Below are 15,076 nucleotides of genomic sequence, written 5' to 3'. Positions count from 1 at the left end.
GTAATAGAACAATAAATAGTTAAATAGTAATATGTAAATTATGCCAGTAAATTATGAAATAAGTCCAGGACCAGCCTATTGGCTCAGAGTGTCTGACCCGCCAAGGGAGCAGTTGTAAAGTTTGATGGCCACAGGCAGGAATGACTTCCTATGACGCTCTGTGTTGCATCTCAGTGGAATGAGTCTCTGGCTGAATGTACTCCTGTGCCCACCCAGTATATTATGTAGTGGATGGGAGACATTGACCAAGATGGCATGCAACTTAGACAGTATCCTCTTTTCAGACCCCACCGTGAGAGAGTCCAGTTCCATCCCCACAACATCACTGGCCTTACGGATGAGTTTGTTGATTCTGTTGGTGTCTGCTACCCTCAGCCTGCTACTTCGTTAATCAGAATTAACTGGGATATTAAACTCTTACACCCTGGCTTTGCTTTCACAAGTTCACAGCAAACAAATGGTTTTGAATTATATCATCATCATCAGGTGCCATGCCCAGTTTGAGCTTTGACTGCCATGGCCCACACACTCCTGCTTCGGGTCAAGTGGATCAATTCATTGGTATTCATTTCCAGTTCTCTGGCTGTTGTCTCCATCATCATTTGTCTTTTGTCTTCCTCTTGCTTTCTTCCCTTCAATCTTTCCCATAATTACTGTGCATTCTAACTCCTCTTTCCTAATCACACATCCAATGAAGTTACATTGCCTTTTCATGATCTTGTACATTATTTCTCCTTTTGTGTTTGCTCTGTTCATTGAATTATATGCACCCCATAAAACATTATCAGGCTTACCTCTGTTGTGTAGAAACTGCAAACTCATCCAGTATACTGAAATGCAAAGATAATCCCACTACTCTCCATCACCCAAGCTTTTCATTTTTCTGCTACAAACCAGTTTCTTATCCCTGTCCATGCCTTCTTCAACCACAATTCTAATACATACAAAAATTTTAGGAAACAATTTATCATCAACGCCCATCCCCAGACTTCTGCTCCTAAAACACAAAACACTACAGCATAGCTCAAGATGTTGTGCTAATCTTCTAACCCACTCCAAGATCAATCTAACCCTTCCCTCCTACATAGTTATCTATATTTTTCTATCAGCCATGTGCCTATTTAAGAGCTCCCTAATTGTTCCTAATGTTTTTGTCTCAGCCATCACCCCAGCAGGGCATTTCACAAACTCACCACTCAAAAAAACCTTCCTGACATCTCCCAATAATTTTCTTCAACCTCCTTAAAATTATTTCCACTAATATTAACCATTTCTGCCTTTTGAAAAGTCTGTTATCCACTCAATCTATTCCTCTTATCTTGTACATCTCTATCAAGTCTCATCTCATCCTCCTTCATTCCAAAGAGGAAAGCCTCAGCTCGCTCAACCTATCCTCACAAGATGCTCTCTAATTCTCCTCTGCACTTTCTCTAAAGCTTCTACATCCTTACCATAATGAACTGAACACAATATTCCAAGTGTGATCTAACCAGGGTTTTCTAGAGCTGCAACATTACCTCATAGCTTTGAACTTAGTTCTCCAACCAATTAAGGCCAATGCACCATATATCTTCTTAACTACCCTATCAACTTCCACGGCAATTTTGAGGGATCTACAGACGTGGGCCCCAAGATCCCTCTGCTCCTCCACACTGACAAAACTCCTGCCCTTAACCCAAATTCTTCCTTTAAATTCCACCTTCCAAAGTGAAGGACTTCACAGTTCTCTAGCTTGAACTCCATTTGTTACCTCTCAACCCAGGTCTACATCCTGTCAGTGACTTCCAACCATCTGGTACAACTCCTGTGGCCTGTGAGTATACAAACATTGCTGCCATAGGGGCAGCAATCTCTTTACTTGCTTCCCATAGTAAGCACAAGTATATCCTGTTCAGCTTCAGGGACTTACCTGTCTTAATGTTTTTCAAAAACTCCAATACATCCTCTTTCTTAACATTGATACGTTCTGGCACATTAACCCGTTTCATGCTGTCCTCACAAATGTCAAGGTTCTTCTCACTGGTGAATACTGAAGCAAAATATTCACTATGGACCTCCATTATCTCCTCTGACACTAAGCATGTTTCATCTTCTATCCCTAATTGGTCCCATCCTTACACTAGTCATTCTCCTAATCTTCATATACCCCCCCCCCCCCGGGGTTTAACTTTAATCTTACTCGCCAAGGCCTTCTCATGCCCCTTCTAGCTCTTTTACATCCATTCTTCAATTCCTTCCTGGCTACCAAACAACTCTTTAGAGCCTGTCTGATCCTTGCTTCCTAAGCTTAAGAAAGATTCCTTCTTCGTCTTGACAAGATGCTCCACATTTCCCTGCCTCAACGGGGCAAGTATATCCAGAACCCCATGCAACTGCTCCCTGAACAATGTCCATATTTCCATTGTGTATTTCCCAGAGTACTATACATCCATTAATTACTGTCACCAGTTCCTGCCTAATAGCATCATAATTCCCCCTCCCCCAATTAAATACTTTCCATGGTGTCTGCTCCTATCCCTGTCCAAGGCTATGGTGAAGACTGGAGTGGGGGTTGTGGTCATTGTTATTTCTACATTTATTGTCAAGTTTCAGGTTCTTCGATTCATACAATGACATTTGATGCTGTTCAAATCTAACCTTCCAATTTTATATTACTTAGTTTCCACAGCATTTATATTTGCATATTAGAAATTCTCTTTTAAAATCAGTACAAGGTCTCTGAAAATGCTATTGTGAACTCATTGCAATTTTAAACAATCCAGCAAGTCCAAGAGTTCTTTACAAGTTATTAGGCACTTTGAGTGTGTGATTATTGTAGTTTTGAACTTTGGTTCAAGATGGCTTAGGGAAAGTTACAGTGTTTTAACCATTTAGTGAATTTTGAAAATCCAACCACAGAAGAATTTGACACAAATTGTTGTAATGCATTCTAACAACAATAGCAACATTTACCATACATTTGCAAGAAAAGAATACTGTATTTCCACCCCCCCCCCTCCCCCGGGAAAGCTTCAACTCTTTTCTCCAAAAGGAAGAATTGAAATCCAGGGAAAATAACAAGCTGTGGCAGTAAAGAAAGGATGCTAATGTCTATCAATTGGGAGGAGAACTGCAAGAAGAAGAAAGGGATAAACAACAGTGGACTGAACAAAATGAAAGGTATAAGCCATAGCAACACATGGAGGAGGAAGGAGAGAAAATAGAGCAGGCTGAAAACAAATGGGGCTGGGAGAACAGGGAGTCGAGGAAAACAACAGAAGGGGTTGGAAAAGCATAAGAATAAAGTAAAAAAATTTGAAGGTCAGAGGGGGACATCACCAATATCGTCTTCATCAGGTGTACAGTACAGAAAAAGGCCCTTTGGTCCGACCTGCCCATGCTAACTGTGATGCCTAACTACATCAATCCCGGTTGCCTGTATCCCTTATCCCTAACTATCCAAGTGCCTTTTCAAATTTCCACATCTATCACTTCCTCTGACAGATTGTGTAGAAAACCTCTGAGGTTTCACTGAATTTCTCCCTCTCGAGTTTCAGACTGCCCTACCATGGGAAAAAGAAAAACAATCTCATAAACCTTTTTAAAGTAACCCCTTAGCCTCTGATGCTCCAGTGAGAACAAAACTAGCTTATCAAATCCCTCCTTGCAAGTCAAACCCTCCATTCCAGTCAATATTCTTCTGCATTCTTATCATTGCTACAGTGTGGCAATGAAAACTACATAATCCTCCAAAAGCAGTTTATCTCATGGCATATTTTATTTAGAGAAGTAAATGGATTTGGTTGGCGGATTGATGTCTTCTTTTTATAGACGCTTGTATGGCGTATAGCTCCGGGTTTGTGCTCCAAATGGGGTTTTTTTTCCTCTCGTTTTTTTTTGTTTGTTAGCTGGGTTTTTTTGTTTTAGTTAGTAGGGGTTCTTTTTTTCCCCCCCTTCTTTCTTTTCTCAAAAAAAGCTTTAACATTGTGTTTTTTTTAAATTATTATTATTGATACACTGTTTAGCTTGGTTAATAGTTTGACTCCTATTACACATATTGATATAATGACTTGATCATTTTAATATATTTTGTTGTCAATTTTCAATAATAATTAATAAAAAGATTTAAAAATGAAAAATTATTTAGAGACAGCTCGGAACAGGCCCTTCCAGCCCAACCAGCCACACCACCCAGCAGCCCGTCTATTTAACGCTAGCCTAATCACAGGAAAACCCCGAGCTGTAATAGCTACGCTACCACGGCTCCGAAGTGCAGCTGCAATAACCAGATCCTTTACACAAGGTACTCCAGATAAAACAATTTGCTTGCAATAAAGGCTTTGAAACGTAATTTAAAAAAATAAAATATCTTCAATAATTCAACTCCATCTCCCGCTCACCTTAAAACTATGCAGAGTGACAAAGTAATCTTTGTAATGGCCATCTATATTTGTGTTTGCTGTAAAATGGCACTTCTTTCCTCAAAACTTGCCAAACTTTAAAATAATAAGCTTTATTTAAAAGTTAATGGAAAATGTTCTCAAATTCATTATCTAGATTGTTATGCAAATACCAGAAGGTATGCACTTAAAGTGAGAGGGGAAAAGTTTAAAGGAGATCTGTAAAGCAAGTGTGTTTTTTCCTTATTACACAGACACAGGTAGGTGCCTGGAATAGGTTGCCAGAGGTAGTGATGGAAATAGATACGATGGTGGCATTTCAAAGGCTTTTATACAGTAGAGACCATGAATATGCAGAATCGTGTGCAGACAGAAGAGTTTTGGCTTAGTCTGGCATCATGCTCTACAAAGACATTGTTAGCCGAAGGACCTGTTCCTGAGCTGCACGGTTCTGAAACAGACAAGTACATTTCTGAAGAAATGGTAGTTTGGAAATTTGAGATAAATGCCTGCTGGGTGATGAACTGACAGAGGTTATGGGCCTAGTCTGGCTGCTCTGAATTTATGGACTAAATGTGGCTCAGAATGCTGTTGCTTGCTTTTATTGTTTACATGATTTTTATTCCCCTCCCCACCGCCTTTCTCTGCACATTGGGTGCCAGTCTTTTTTTTTTAAATGGGTTCTTTCGTGTTTCTTGCTTTGTGACCACCTGGAAGCACATGAATCTCAAGTATGTATAACTTATACATTATTTGATAATATTGTACTTTGAATCCTTTGAGGTATCATAATTTCTTGTACAAAAGTACTCAGTTTAATCATGAAAATTGATATCAAATACATAAACTTTCAATGGCTCATGAATAAATGATATTAAATATATTAATCTTTTCAGCTACTAAGGGGAAGAAATAACTTTTTGTTCCAATAGTTACTTATTTCATTGATTTATTTCTTATTCGCAATCTTTCTTGATTGATCACTCAATCTTGGTATCTCTCTATGAGAAAATGTTTAGGCTTCACAATTGCTTCCAATTTCCACATAAAATGGTGACTTCAAAGTATATCAAATAAAATTTTTAAATATTGAAAGCATCACTATGAAAACGAAAACTCTATTCATTTTCAAAAGATTTTCCAGATTAAAGCAGCCCTTGAGCACAAAGGTTCAGAGTCATACTTAGGTAAAACAACCATTAAATAAATAAAATTGGTTAACATTGGCACCTTTTGCACTAATAACTAATTTATGAAAATATATGGGAGTCAAGACTTTTTTTTAAAAACAGGCATAAATTATAATGCTTCGTAGTTTCAAATGTTCAATATTTTTCTGATAGTGTAAAAGAACAGCATATATAGTTAAGAAGAAAATTAAGGGAAAAGAAATACAAACAGCAGTTGAAAAATAAAGTCTTGAACCCAAATAAAAAAAAGTAACAAAAGCTGCTGTACTATGAAGTGGAGAAAAATCAGATACACTAAAAGTAAACTAATAAAATTAAAGCCAAATATACAATCTAAATGGTACTTTGAGAAGGTACCAAAGATTCCAAACATTTGAAATGTTTAGGATACATTTAGTAAGTATCCAGAAGCTACTCTACAGAAAATGAATGAGCACTGGAAAGACATCATAGAATCAGAATAATACAGCACAAAAACAGGCCCTTCAGCCCAACTCATCCATACCAATCATGGTGTCCATCAAGCTAATCCCATTTGCCTGATTTTGGTTCAAGTCCCTCTGAAGCCTTTAGATGTTATTATTGTGCCTGGCTCAACCACTTCCTCTGGCAGCTTATTCCACATAGGCACCACCTTCTGCACTAAGTAGTGTCTGCTCATTTCGCCTTTAAATCTTTCATCTTAAACCCATGTCATCTACTGTTTTAAGTTTCCCTTTCCTGGGGAAAAAAATTATGTGCCTTCACCCTATCTGTATCCTTCAGGATTTTACACCCCTCAGTCTCCTAAGTTTACCTTGAAGACAAGAGAGTTTCAACAGATGTTGACACCAGTGTAGAAGGAACAGTGATGTGTGAACAGGATATTAAATAAGGAACGATTGGCAGAGGTTCATTGAAGTAAACTATGCCAGACTGGCAGAATTGAGTGGGAAGATAACTATACTGATAATGGAAATACAGTGGATATTGTGTATATTTGCCCTTTTTATGATGAACAGCCATTTTTAAGATTGGACTGATGTCAACAGTGATGATTTCTAGAAGTTAACATTTGAAACCTGACACAGTTTCAGCATCTTCATATGACACAAAAATAGAGAATGAGGTTAACACAAAACAGCACAAGTCATTTGTATCCAGCTCAGAGCGGCCTATTTTATAAGAAAATTAAGATCCTGGAAGAATTTCATAAAAGTATTTATTTTCCCCATTTCTGGAAGCTTCTGTAAGATTTTCAAGAAGTTTCTATAAGATTGTCATCAATCCAATAAAAAGCTATCTGCCTTGTGATGGGGTGGTTGTTTTTTTTTTTAAAAAAAAAGCAACAGCACACATTAAACATTCAATTGATAATGCAGACATTTCCCTGCAGATTCCTGTTCAGACTTATCTATAACAGGTTGCACTTAAATACTTCCCTATTAACTAAGGATCTATAAAGTGACGAAAGCTGCACTGATGAAAATTATAATGCGATTGAACTTACCTACATCCTTCTTCATTGCATTATAGAACACACCACCTTCTTCAAATAAGTGTGGTAGCTTCTTTGCATATGACCAAATATCTTCTCCTAAACATTGCAACACAAAAAAGTTATAGCTCCAAGCAGCTCATCAATTTACCATTAAAGTACCTACTACACCATCACTATTAGATAAGAGATTAGAATATTATGATGAATGGAAGAGTCCACATTTCATCTGAAACCTAGCAACACACATCATAGCTGCTGGTGAACACAGCAGGCCAGGCAATCTCTTACTAATTCTTCCTTCAGTTAGTCCTGACGAAGGGTCTCGGCCCGAAACGTCGACTGTACCTCTTCCTAGAGATGCTGCCTGGCCTGCTGCGTTCACCAGCAACTTTGATGTGTATTGCTTGAATTTCCAGCATCTGCAGAATCCCTCATGTTTACGTTTCATCTAAAACCAATTTGTTTTCTTTATTTTAAAAGTCATTTAAATAGTTTTTAAATTTTGATTCATTGTACAGTCCTAATTAGGTTAGATTCATAAACCATCCTTAAGCCTCAACAAAAATATTCATGAAATAGACTAAAGGAAATACGTGTGAATAGTTATATTTATTTTCCCCAGAGATTTTCGTTACGCTTCATGTGCAATTTGTTGAAATCTATTTCAAAAATAAAATGGGAAATGCAAATCACAATGCGTATACCACGTTATAATCAAAGCCACTTGGTGAAAAAAGGTTTAGGGGTAAAAGTTGTAAAAAATTATATTAAGTTTGTCACATACACATCAAAACACATTGTGAAATGTGTCACTTTTTAATGTTAAACTACATCAGCAAAAATTTATTTGAAATCCACATGGCTTCTGGTCCACAATTCATTAGCTCCCACCGTACATCTTCAAAATATGGGAGGAAACCAGAGCACCTGGGAGTAACCAATACAGTTATGGGGAGAACACAAAATCTGATCCATTGTAGAACTATTTTCAACATTGCAAAATAAAAGCACAAATTAGTGGTGAAATGCTAAATTTTGGATTATATTCTACAATTGATGTCGTTCCCCCCCCCCCAAAAATAAATAGAATCACAAACTTATTGACTGGGAAAGACCACTTGGGTAACCACATCTACAAATTCAATAGTGAGCTAGTCAGGCTACTCTTACTTCTTAGCTCTCAGTTCATAGCGTCACAGGACAAGTTAGATTAAAAGTATTACTAACCAAATATTTCTGCCTCCACCATGGTCTTCAGAGAAAACAATTATCCTCAAACTCTCTCTAATCTTTCTATCCCTTAACAAGTCAAAATTAGCCAGCCTGAAGTAGTATGTACTCACTTAGTCTGGACCTCTCATAATATTGTACACCTCAGTTAAGTATCTCCTCAGCCTTTCTTTAATGAAAAGAACCACAGTGCAGCCAATTTTCCCCCCAAACTCCAACCCTAACATCTTTGTAAATTTCTTCTGTAGATTCTCTAATTACTATCACACTACTCTGGTAATGTGCTGAACTCAAAAGTAAGCAGAACTCTAGCTTTAAATTTAATTAACATTTCGAACAATTCTAGCATAACCTCTATTAAATTACATTCTATTGCTTGGCTGTAAAGTACCCATGCAGCTACTTAATCAATCATGCAACTTTCAGGGATTAGTTTTTAAACCATCTTTATCTTCTTGGATTGCAAATGATTTTCACGTCAAATTTCTTTGGTTTAAATTTTACTTTCCTGCTTTTCTACACACCCAACTTGTCAAAAACAATAATTTCCCAGAGTCCTGGCTTTTCCTACTCATTCCCAATCACACTGCCAATTTTTATGTCGCTTGAAATCTCTCAATCATGGCTCCTCTGTCTAAATCCTTGATGGATGCCACAAGGAGCAAAGATATATTACTGTCCCCAATGGCAACCTAATGCAAATAGGTTTCCACTTCCTATTCACCCAGAAGGGAAGCACAATGGTTCAGCATGTAGACCTGCTGTCTCACAGCATCAATAATCCTGACCCTGTCTGCTGACTGTATGGAACCTGCATGTTTTCTGGCATAGGTTTTCTGAGTATTGTGGTTTCTTCAAAGATCCTAACGTTTTGGGGTTTATACGTTAATTAGACACTGCAAATTTACTGTAGTGTGTAGGTGAGTGGTAGAATCTGGGAGAAGGTGAAATCAATGTGGGCATCATAAAATGGAATTAATGGAGGATTTGAGTTAAAATTGGATGGTTAACATGGTCTTATTGGGATGAAGACCACATTTCTGTACTGCATCTGTGTATGTTTTAAGATAACTTAACACCTTTATTTGCCATCCACATGAATTACAGGAGATGGTGGCATGTGTGTATCACAAGGCTCAGTGTCCTACCAGATTTCGAAAAATACTGTTAATTTATCTGCTTGTTTCCTGCATGTTTGCTCGATTCGGCTACGCGAACTACACTTACAGCAAACAGTCACTTTTAGACATTAACTATCGATGTACCAACACAAGTTTTGGATTATCCATTCAACTTCGACCAACTACCTCCAGAGTTAGTAAGGACCACGGACTCGCATTCAACTCGCTCCGACCAGAAGGGCCCGGCGCCAGCGTCAAGACCGTAAACAAAGACGGGGGAAGCGTAGAGGTTTGTGTGCTAGGCTAAGGCTAAATCCACACAGACCAGCGCTACCTAGCATCTTCCTTGCCAAGGTTCAGTCTCTGACGAACAAGCTGGACGAACTGACTTGAACCCTCACACAAAGAAGGCTTATGAATTGCAATGTCATGTGTTTTTACAGAGACTTGGCTAAACAGTGATGTCCCAAACAACCTGGTGGAACTGGAAGGGCGCACGGTCTTCAGGGCTGACAGAACTGCAACAGCGACAGGTAAAAGTAGGGGAGGTGGTTTATGCATCTACGTGAATCGATCATGGTGTACTAACTCTACCATTGCTGACACTTATTGCTCTGCTGATCTGGAATACCTGCTTATTAAGTGCAGACCTTTTTATCAAACACGAGAGTTTACATGCATCATTGCTGTTGCAGTTTATGTACCGCCGGATGCTAATGCTAAAGTAGCCATGACAGACCTCAGTGTCACTATTAGCAAGCTGCAGACATTGCATCCAGACGGAGCCTTTATTGTCGCTGGGGACTTTAGTCATTGTAACCTACGTACCGTGCTTCCAAGATTTTACCAAAACGTATCATACACCCAAGGGGAAATAAAACCTTAGGTCATGTCTACACAAATGTGGCTGATGCTTACAAAGCCACTACCCTCCCCCACCTGGGACAGTCCGACCATCTTTTATTGTTTTTGCTTGCCAAGTATAGCCCGGTCATTAAACGTTTGAAACCCACAATGAAGAATATTAAGGTCTGGCCGGAGGGTGCTGACCCTGCTCTTCAGCACCAATTCCAGCACACAGACTGGAGCACGTTTGCTGCCCATGCCACCACAGACTCTCAGATTAATATTGACTTATATACCAACTCTGTCCTTGAGCACATCAACAATGTAGATAGAGTGACAACAACTAAAAGTTTTTCCCAATCAGAAACCATGGATAAATAGAGAGGTTCGCTTCCTGCTCAAAGCCAGAGATTCAGCCTTCAGGTCTGCAGACCGGGAGGCTTACAGCTCAGCCAGGGCCAACCTGAGGAGGGGAATCTCTCAGACTAAACACATATACAAACAGAGAACTGAGGAACATTTCAACTCCTCGGACCCCCAGCGCAAGTGGCATGGCATACAGGTCATTACAGACTTCAAACAACCTAGTACTGTGCCCCCTTCCAGCTCTGCTTCCCTCCCTGATGAGCTCAATTACTTCTACGCTCGCTTTGACCAAGAGAACAAGGTGGTCACCCTCAAAGCGGATCTCCCACCTGGTGAATTGCCTCTCTCACTTTCCACCTCCAATGTTTGCACCACCCTAAGCAGGGTGAATGTACGGAAGGCAGCTGGTCTGGATGGAATACCTGGCTGTGTGCTCAGAGTCTGTGCAGGGCAGATGGCCAGGGTCTTCACAGCCATTTTTGATCTGTCCCTGGCCCAGGCAGTTGTCCCCACAAGCTTCAAGATCGCCACCATCGTGCCAGTGCCGAAGCATTCCACTGCCACGGGTATGAATGACTTCCGCCCAGTTGCACTCACCTCCATCATTGCAAAGTGCTTTGAGAGACTGGTTCTATCACATCTGAAATCCTGTCTGCCCACTACCTTGGACCCCCATCAATTTGCCTATCGTACCAACAGGTCAACAGAGGACGCCATCTCCACAGCACTTCACTCTGCCCTGACCCACCTGGATAGCCCCAACTCTTACGTCAGAATGCTATTCATTGACTTTAGTTCGGCATTCAATACTGTGATCCCCTCCAAGCTGATCGCCAAACTTCGCCAGTTTGGTATCAGCTCATCCCTCTGCAATCGGACCTTGGACTTTCTGACTAACAGACCCCAATCAGTTAAGTTAGACAAACTCTCCTCCTCCACTCTCACCCTGAACACCAGCGTGCCTCAAGGCTGTGTGCTGAGCCCTCTTCTGTACTCTCTTTTCACCTATCAGAGGGGATGACGAGACGACCTACAGGGATGAGGTCCAGCACCTGGCTGCGTGGTGTGCCAACAACAAACTGGCCCTTAACACACAGAAAACCAAGGAGATCATTGTGGACTTCAGGCATGCTAGAAGCCACACTCACGTCCCCATCTACATCAACGGAGCTGTAGTGGAATGTGTATCAAGCTTCAATTTCCTTGGTGTCCACATTTCCGAGGATCTCACCTGGTCCCTGAACTACTCCATCCTGATCAAAAGGCACAACAACGCCTTTATTTCCTGTGGAGCATCAGGAAAGCTCACCCCTGTCCCAGGATACTGAAAGACTTTTACCGCTGTACGATTGAGAGCATACTCACCAACTGCATCTCAGTGTGGTATGGCAATTGTCCCGTATCGGACCGCAAAGCACTCCAGCGTGTGGTGAAAACTGCCCAGCAGATTATCAGCACCCAATTGCCCACCACTGAGAACATCTAACATAAACACTGCCTGGGCAGGGAAAAAAGCATTATCAAGGATGCATCTCACCCTAACCATGGACTTCTTACTCTCCTCCCATCCAGTAGGTGCTACAGGAGCCTCCGCTCCCGCACCAGCAGGCACAGGAAGAGCTTCTTCCCTGAGGCTGTGACCCTGCTGAACCTCACATCACAGCGCTAAGCAGTATTGCACCCATATTGTACTATCTCAGTACTTTTATATTTGTGTGCTGTGGCACTTACTTTTTATTCGCAGTTATTTTGTAAATAACACTATTCTTTGCATTTCTGGTTAGATGCTAACTGCATTTCATTGTGCCAAGTACAGATACAAAGCCAATGACAATAAAGTTGAATCTAATCTCATGTTTTTAGGTATTCAAGTCCTGTTCTACAGTTTACAGGAAGTTCATAGACATCCAGTAAACTGCAACCCTGCTGTGATATTCTAAGTTGTGTATCAATAACTGTCTTTTCATAATTTGCATTCCTTTTCAGACCAAACTTCTAAATTTATACTGAAGTCCAAAAACTTGACAAAGCTTGTGCTCAGAAATCCTGGTACTTCATGTTTTACTGCTGCAAAATCCTAGCCCAGAATGATTGTTAGGAATATTCCAACAGAACCCAGCTGGGTCCAGCTGAAATAGCACATTGAGTTCTACATGCCACATAATAAGGTCACCAATTCAAACTCAAAACCTCAAAGGCATAGTTAGTGTTGTGAATTTCCATTGTAATATATTATGCAAACAAATTAATCTTTCTATTAAACAAGTATGCACATCATTTGTAAACTCTTAAGATAGCTTCATAAATTCCCATCAAAACAGAACAAACTGATAATGTAGGATCGTCAACTTAATTTGGATATTATTTGCATTTGATCTTGGCTTCACACAATACCAGAAAAGCTTCCAAATGCATTTTTGTACTTGAATTTAGTAAGCTGTGAACTTTAAACTAAGGACAAATATATTAACTGATCAGAGTATCCTGAACTTTCAGATGTTTAAAGCTTCACTCTTTAAAAGAAATACCATCCAGCATCACAACCAGTACCACAAAAGTTAATCTTGAAAATGAAGGCTTAAGTGTACATTCTGTAACCCACTCTAAATGTAAACCAACTTTGACAATGATTGAAAATCCCACTTCCAATTTTTATGCACTAAAGTATGTAGGAAGGCCAAACTGAGGCAACATAATCTGTTCATAAAGTCAATTACAATATTATTCAATTATATATAGAGCTTTGAATACTTTATTTTACTCAATTTCAAAAGATGTACTTTGTATAAAAAATAACTATTAAATGGTGAATGCAGGGGGGGAAATATTACCTATTGAATATTGAAAGGACCACATAATGGATAAAGAGAGGATGTTCCCAATAGTGGGAGAGTTTAGGAAAGGCTAGGAATCCTGCAGTGTGCAACTCACCCTCCTGACTCCCCAAAGTCTGTCCACCATCTACAAGGCTCAGGTCAGGAGCATAATGGAATACTCGTCACTCACCTGGATGAGTGCAGCTCCATCAACACTCAAGAAGCTTGACACCATCCAGTACAAGACAGTCTACTTGATGGTACCCCTGAAACAAGCATCCAATCCCTCCACCATTGACGAACAGTTGTAGCACTGTGTACCATCTACAAGATGCACTGCAACAACACACCAATTTTCTAAGGCAGCACCTTCCAGACCCACGACCACTACCATCTAGAAGGACAAGAACAGGAGATACCTGGGAACACCACCACTTGGAAATCCCCCTCCAGGTCACTCACTGTCCTTCATTGTCGCTGGGTCAAAATCATGGAATTCCTTCCCTAACAGCAGTGTGGGTGTACCTACACCTCAGGGACTGCAATGGTTCAAGAAGGCAGCTCATCACCACCTTCTCAAGAGTAACTAGCGATGGGCAATAAATGCTGGCTTAGCTGGCAATGCCCACATCCCATAAATGAATAAAAATAGGATCAGAGGGCACAGCTTCAGAGAACATCCCTTTAAACAGAGAAGAGGAGGAATTTCTTCATCAGATTTGTGGAATTCATTGCCACCAACATCTGTGGAAGCCAAGTCATTCAGTATTGTTAAAATGGAGGTTGATAGGTTCTTGATTAGTCAGGATGTCAAAGGTTACAGGGAGGAGCAAGGAGAATAGGGTTGAGAGAGATAATAAATCAGCCATGATTGAATGGCAGAGCAGACTTGATAGGCCGAATGAACTAATTCTGCTCCTAGGTCTAATGGAAAGAAAATCTGGGAATATATCATCTACTGCTGACCCAAATTTATTGAATTGGCCTTACTTTTAATACCTTTTCAATATTTACTAAGTCATCATCTAATTAACATCAGAATAGCCAAATGCTTTAGTTAGAAAAAATAATAAGGAATTCCAGCAGTCACTGCAAGTGTCATTAAGTTGTATGTAACATTAGCTGCAAACCCAAAGAGGTGTTTAACATTGCTAACCAAGTGCAAAAGATTCACACCTTAAAGTACCTGCAAGTTATGGATTTTTAGCCAAACATTAAACACACATTTGTGTAATTATTAATAAATGAATAGAATCTAATTTGAACCACATGTGGAACAAAACATTTTTTTTAGATTAGATTATGAGGACACTCAGTCCTCGTTTATTGTCATTTAGAAATGCATGCATTAAAAAATGATACAATATTCCTCCAGAATGATATCACAGAATAAACCAAGACTAAAACTGACAAAACCACATAATTATAACATATATTTACAACAGTGCAAAGCAATACCATAATTTGATAAAGAGCAGACTATATGCACGGTAAAAAGAGTCTCAAGTCCTGATAGCCCCATCATCTCATGCAGACGGTAGAAGGGAGAAACTCTCCCTGCTGTGAACCTCCAAGCGCCGCAAACTTGCCGATGCAGCACCATTGAAAGCACCTGACCGCAGCGGACTCTGAGTCCGTCCGAAAACTT

The 15,076-nt window shown here is 39.9% G+C and overlaps 1 protein-coding gene across 1 annotated transcript in view; it reads right to left on the bottom strand.

Moving 5' to 3' along the window:
- Positions 1-15,076, bottom strand: part of vcpip1 (valosin containing protein (p97)/p47 complex interacting protein 1) — a 37,180-nt gene that overhangs the window by 14,642 nt on the left and 7,462 nt on the right. The window contains exon 2 of the mRNA XM_072254414.1: positions 7,059-7,145. Within this exon, the coding sequence (XP_072110515.1) occupies positions 7,059-7,145 (87 nt within the window). The remainder of the gene's footprint in view (positions 1-7,058; positions 7,146-15,076) is intronic.

The sequence above is a fragment of the Mobula birostris genome, chromosome 1 (genome assembly GCF_030028105.1).
Source record: "Mobula birostris isolate sMobBir1 chromosome 1, sMobBir1.hap1, whole genome shotgun sequence".
Taxonomy (NCBI): domain Eukaryota; kingdom Metazoa; phylum Chordata; class Chondrichthyes; order Myliobatiformes; family Myliobatidae; genus Mobula; species Mobula birostris.
Note: the sequence above shows the minus strand (reverse complement) of the source record. Positions and strands in the feature narration are given on the sequence as shown.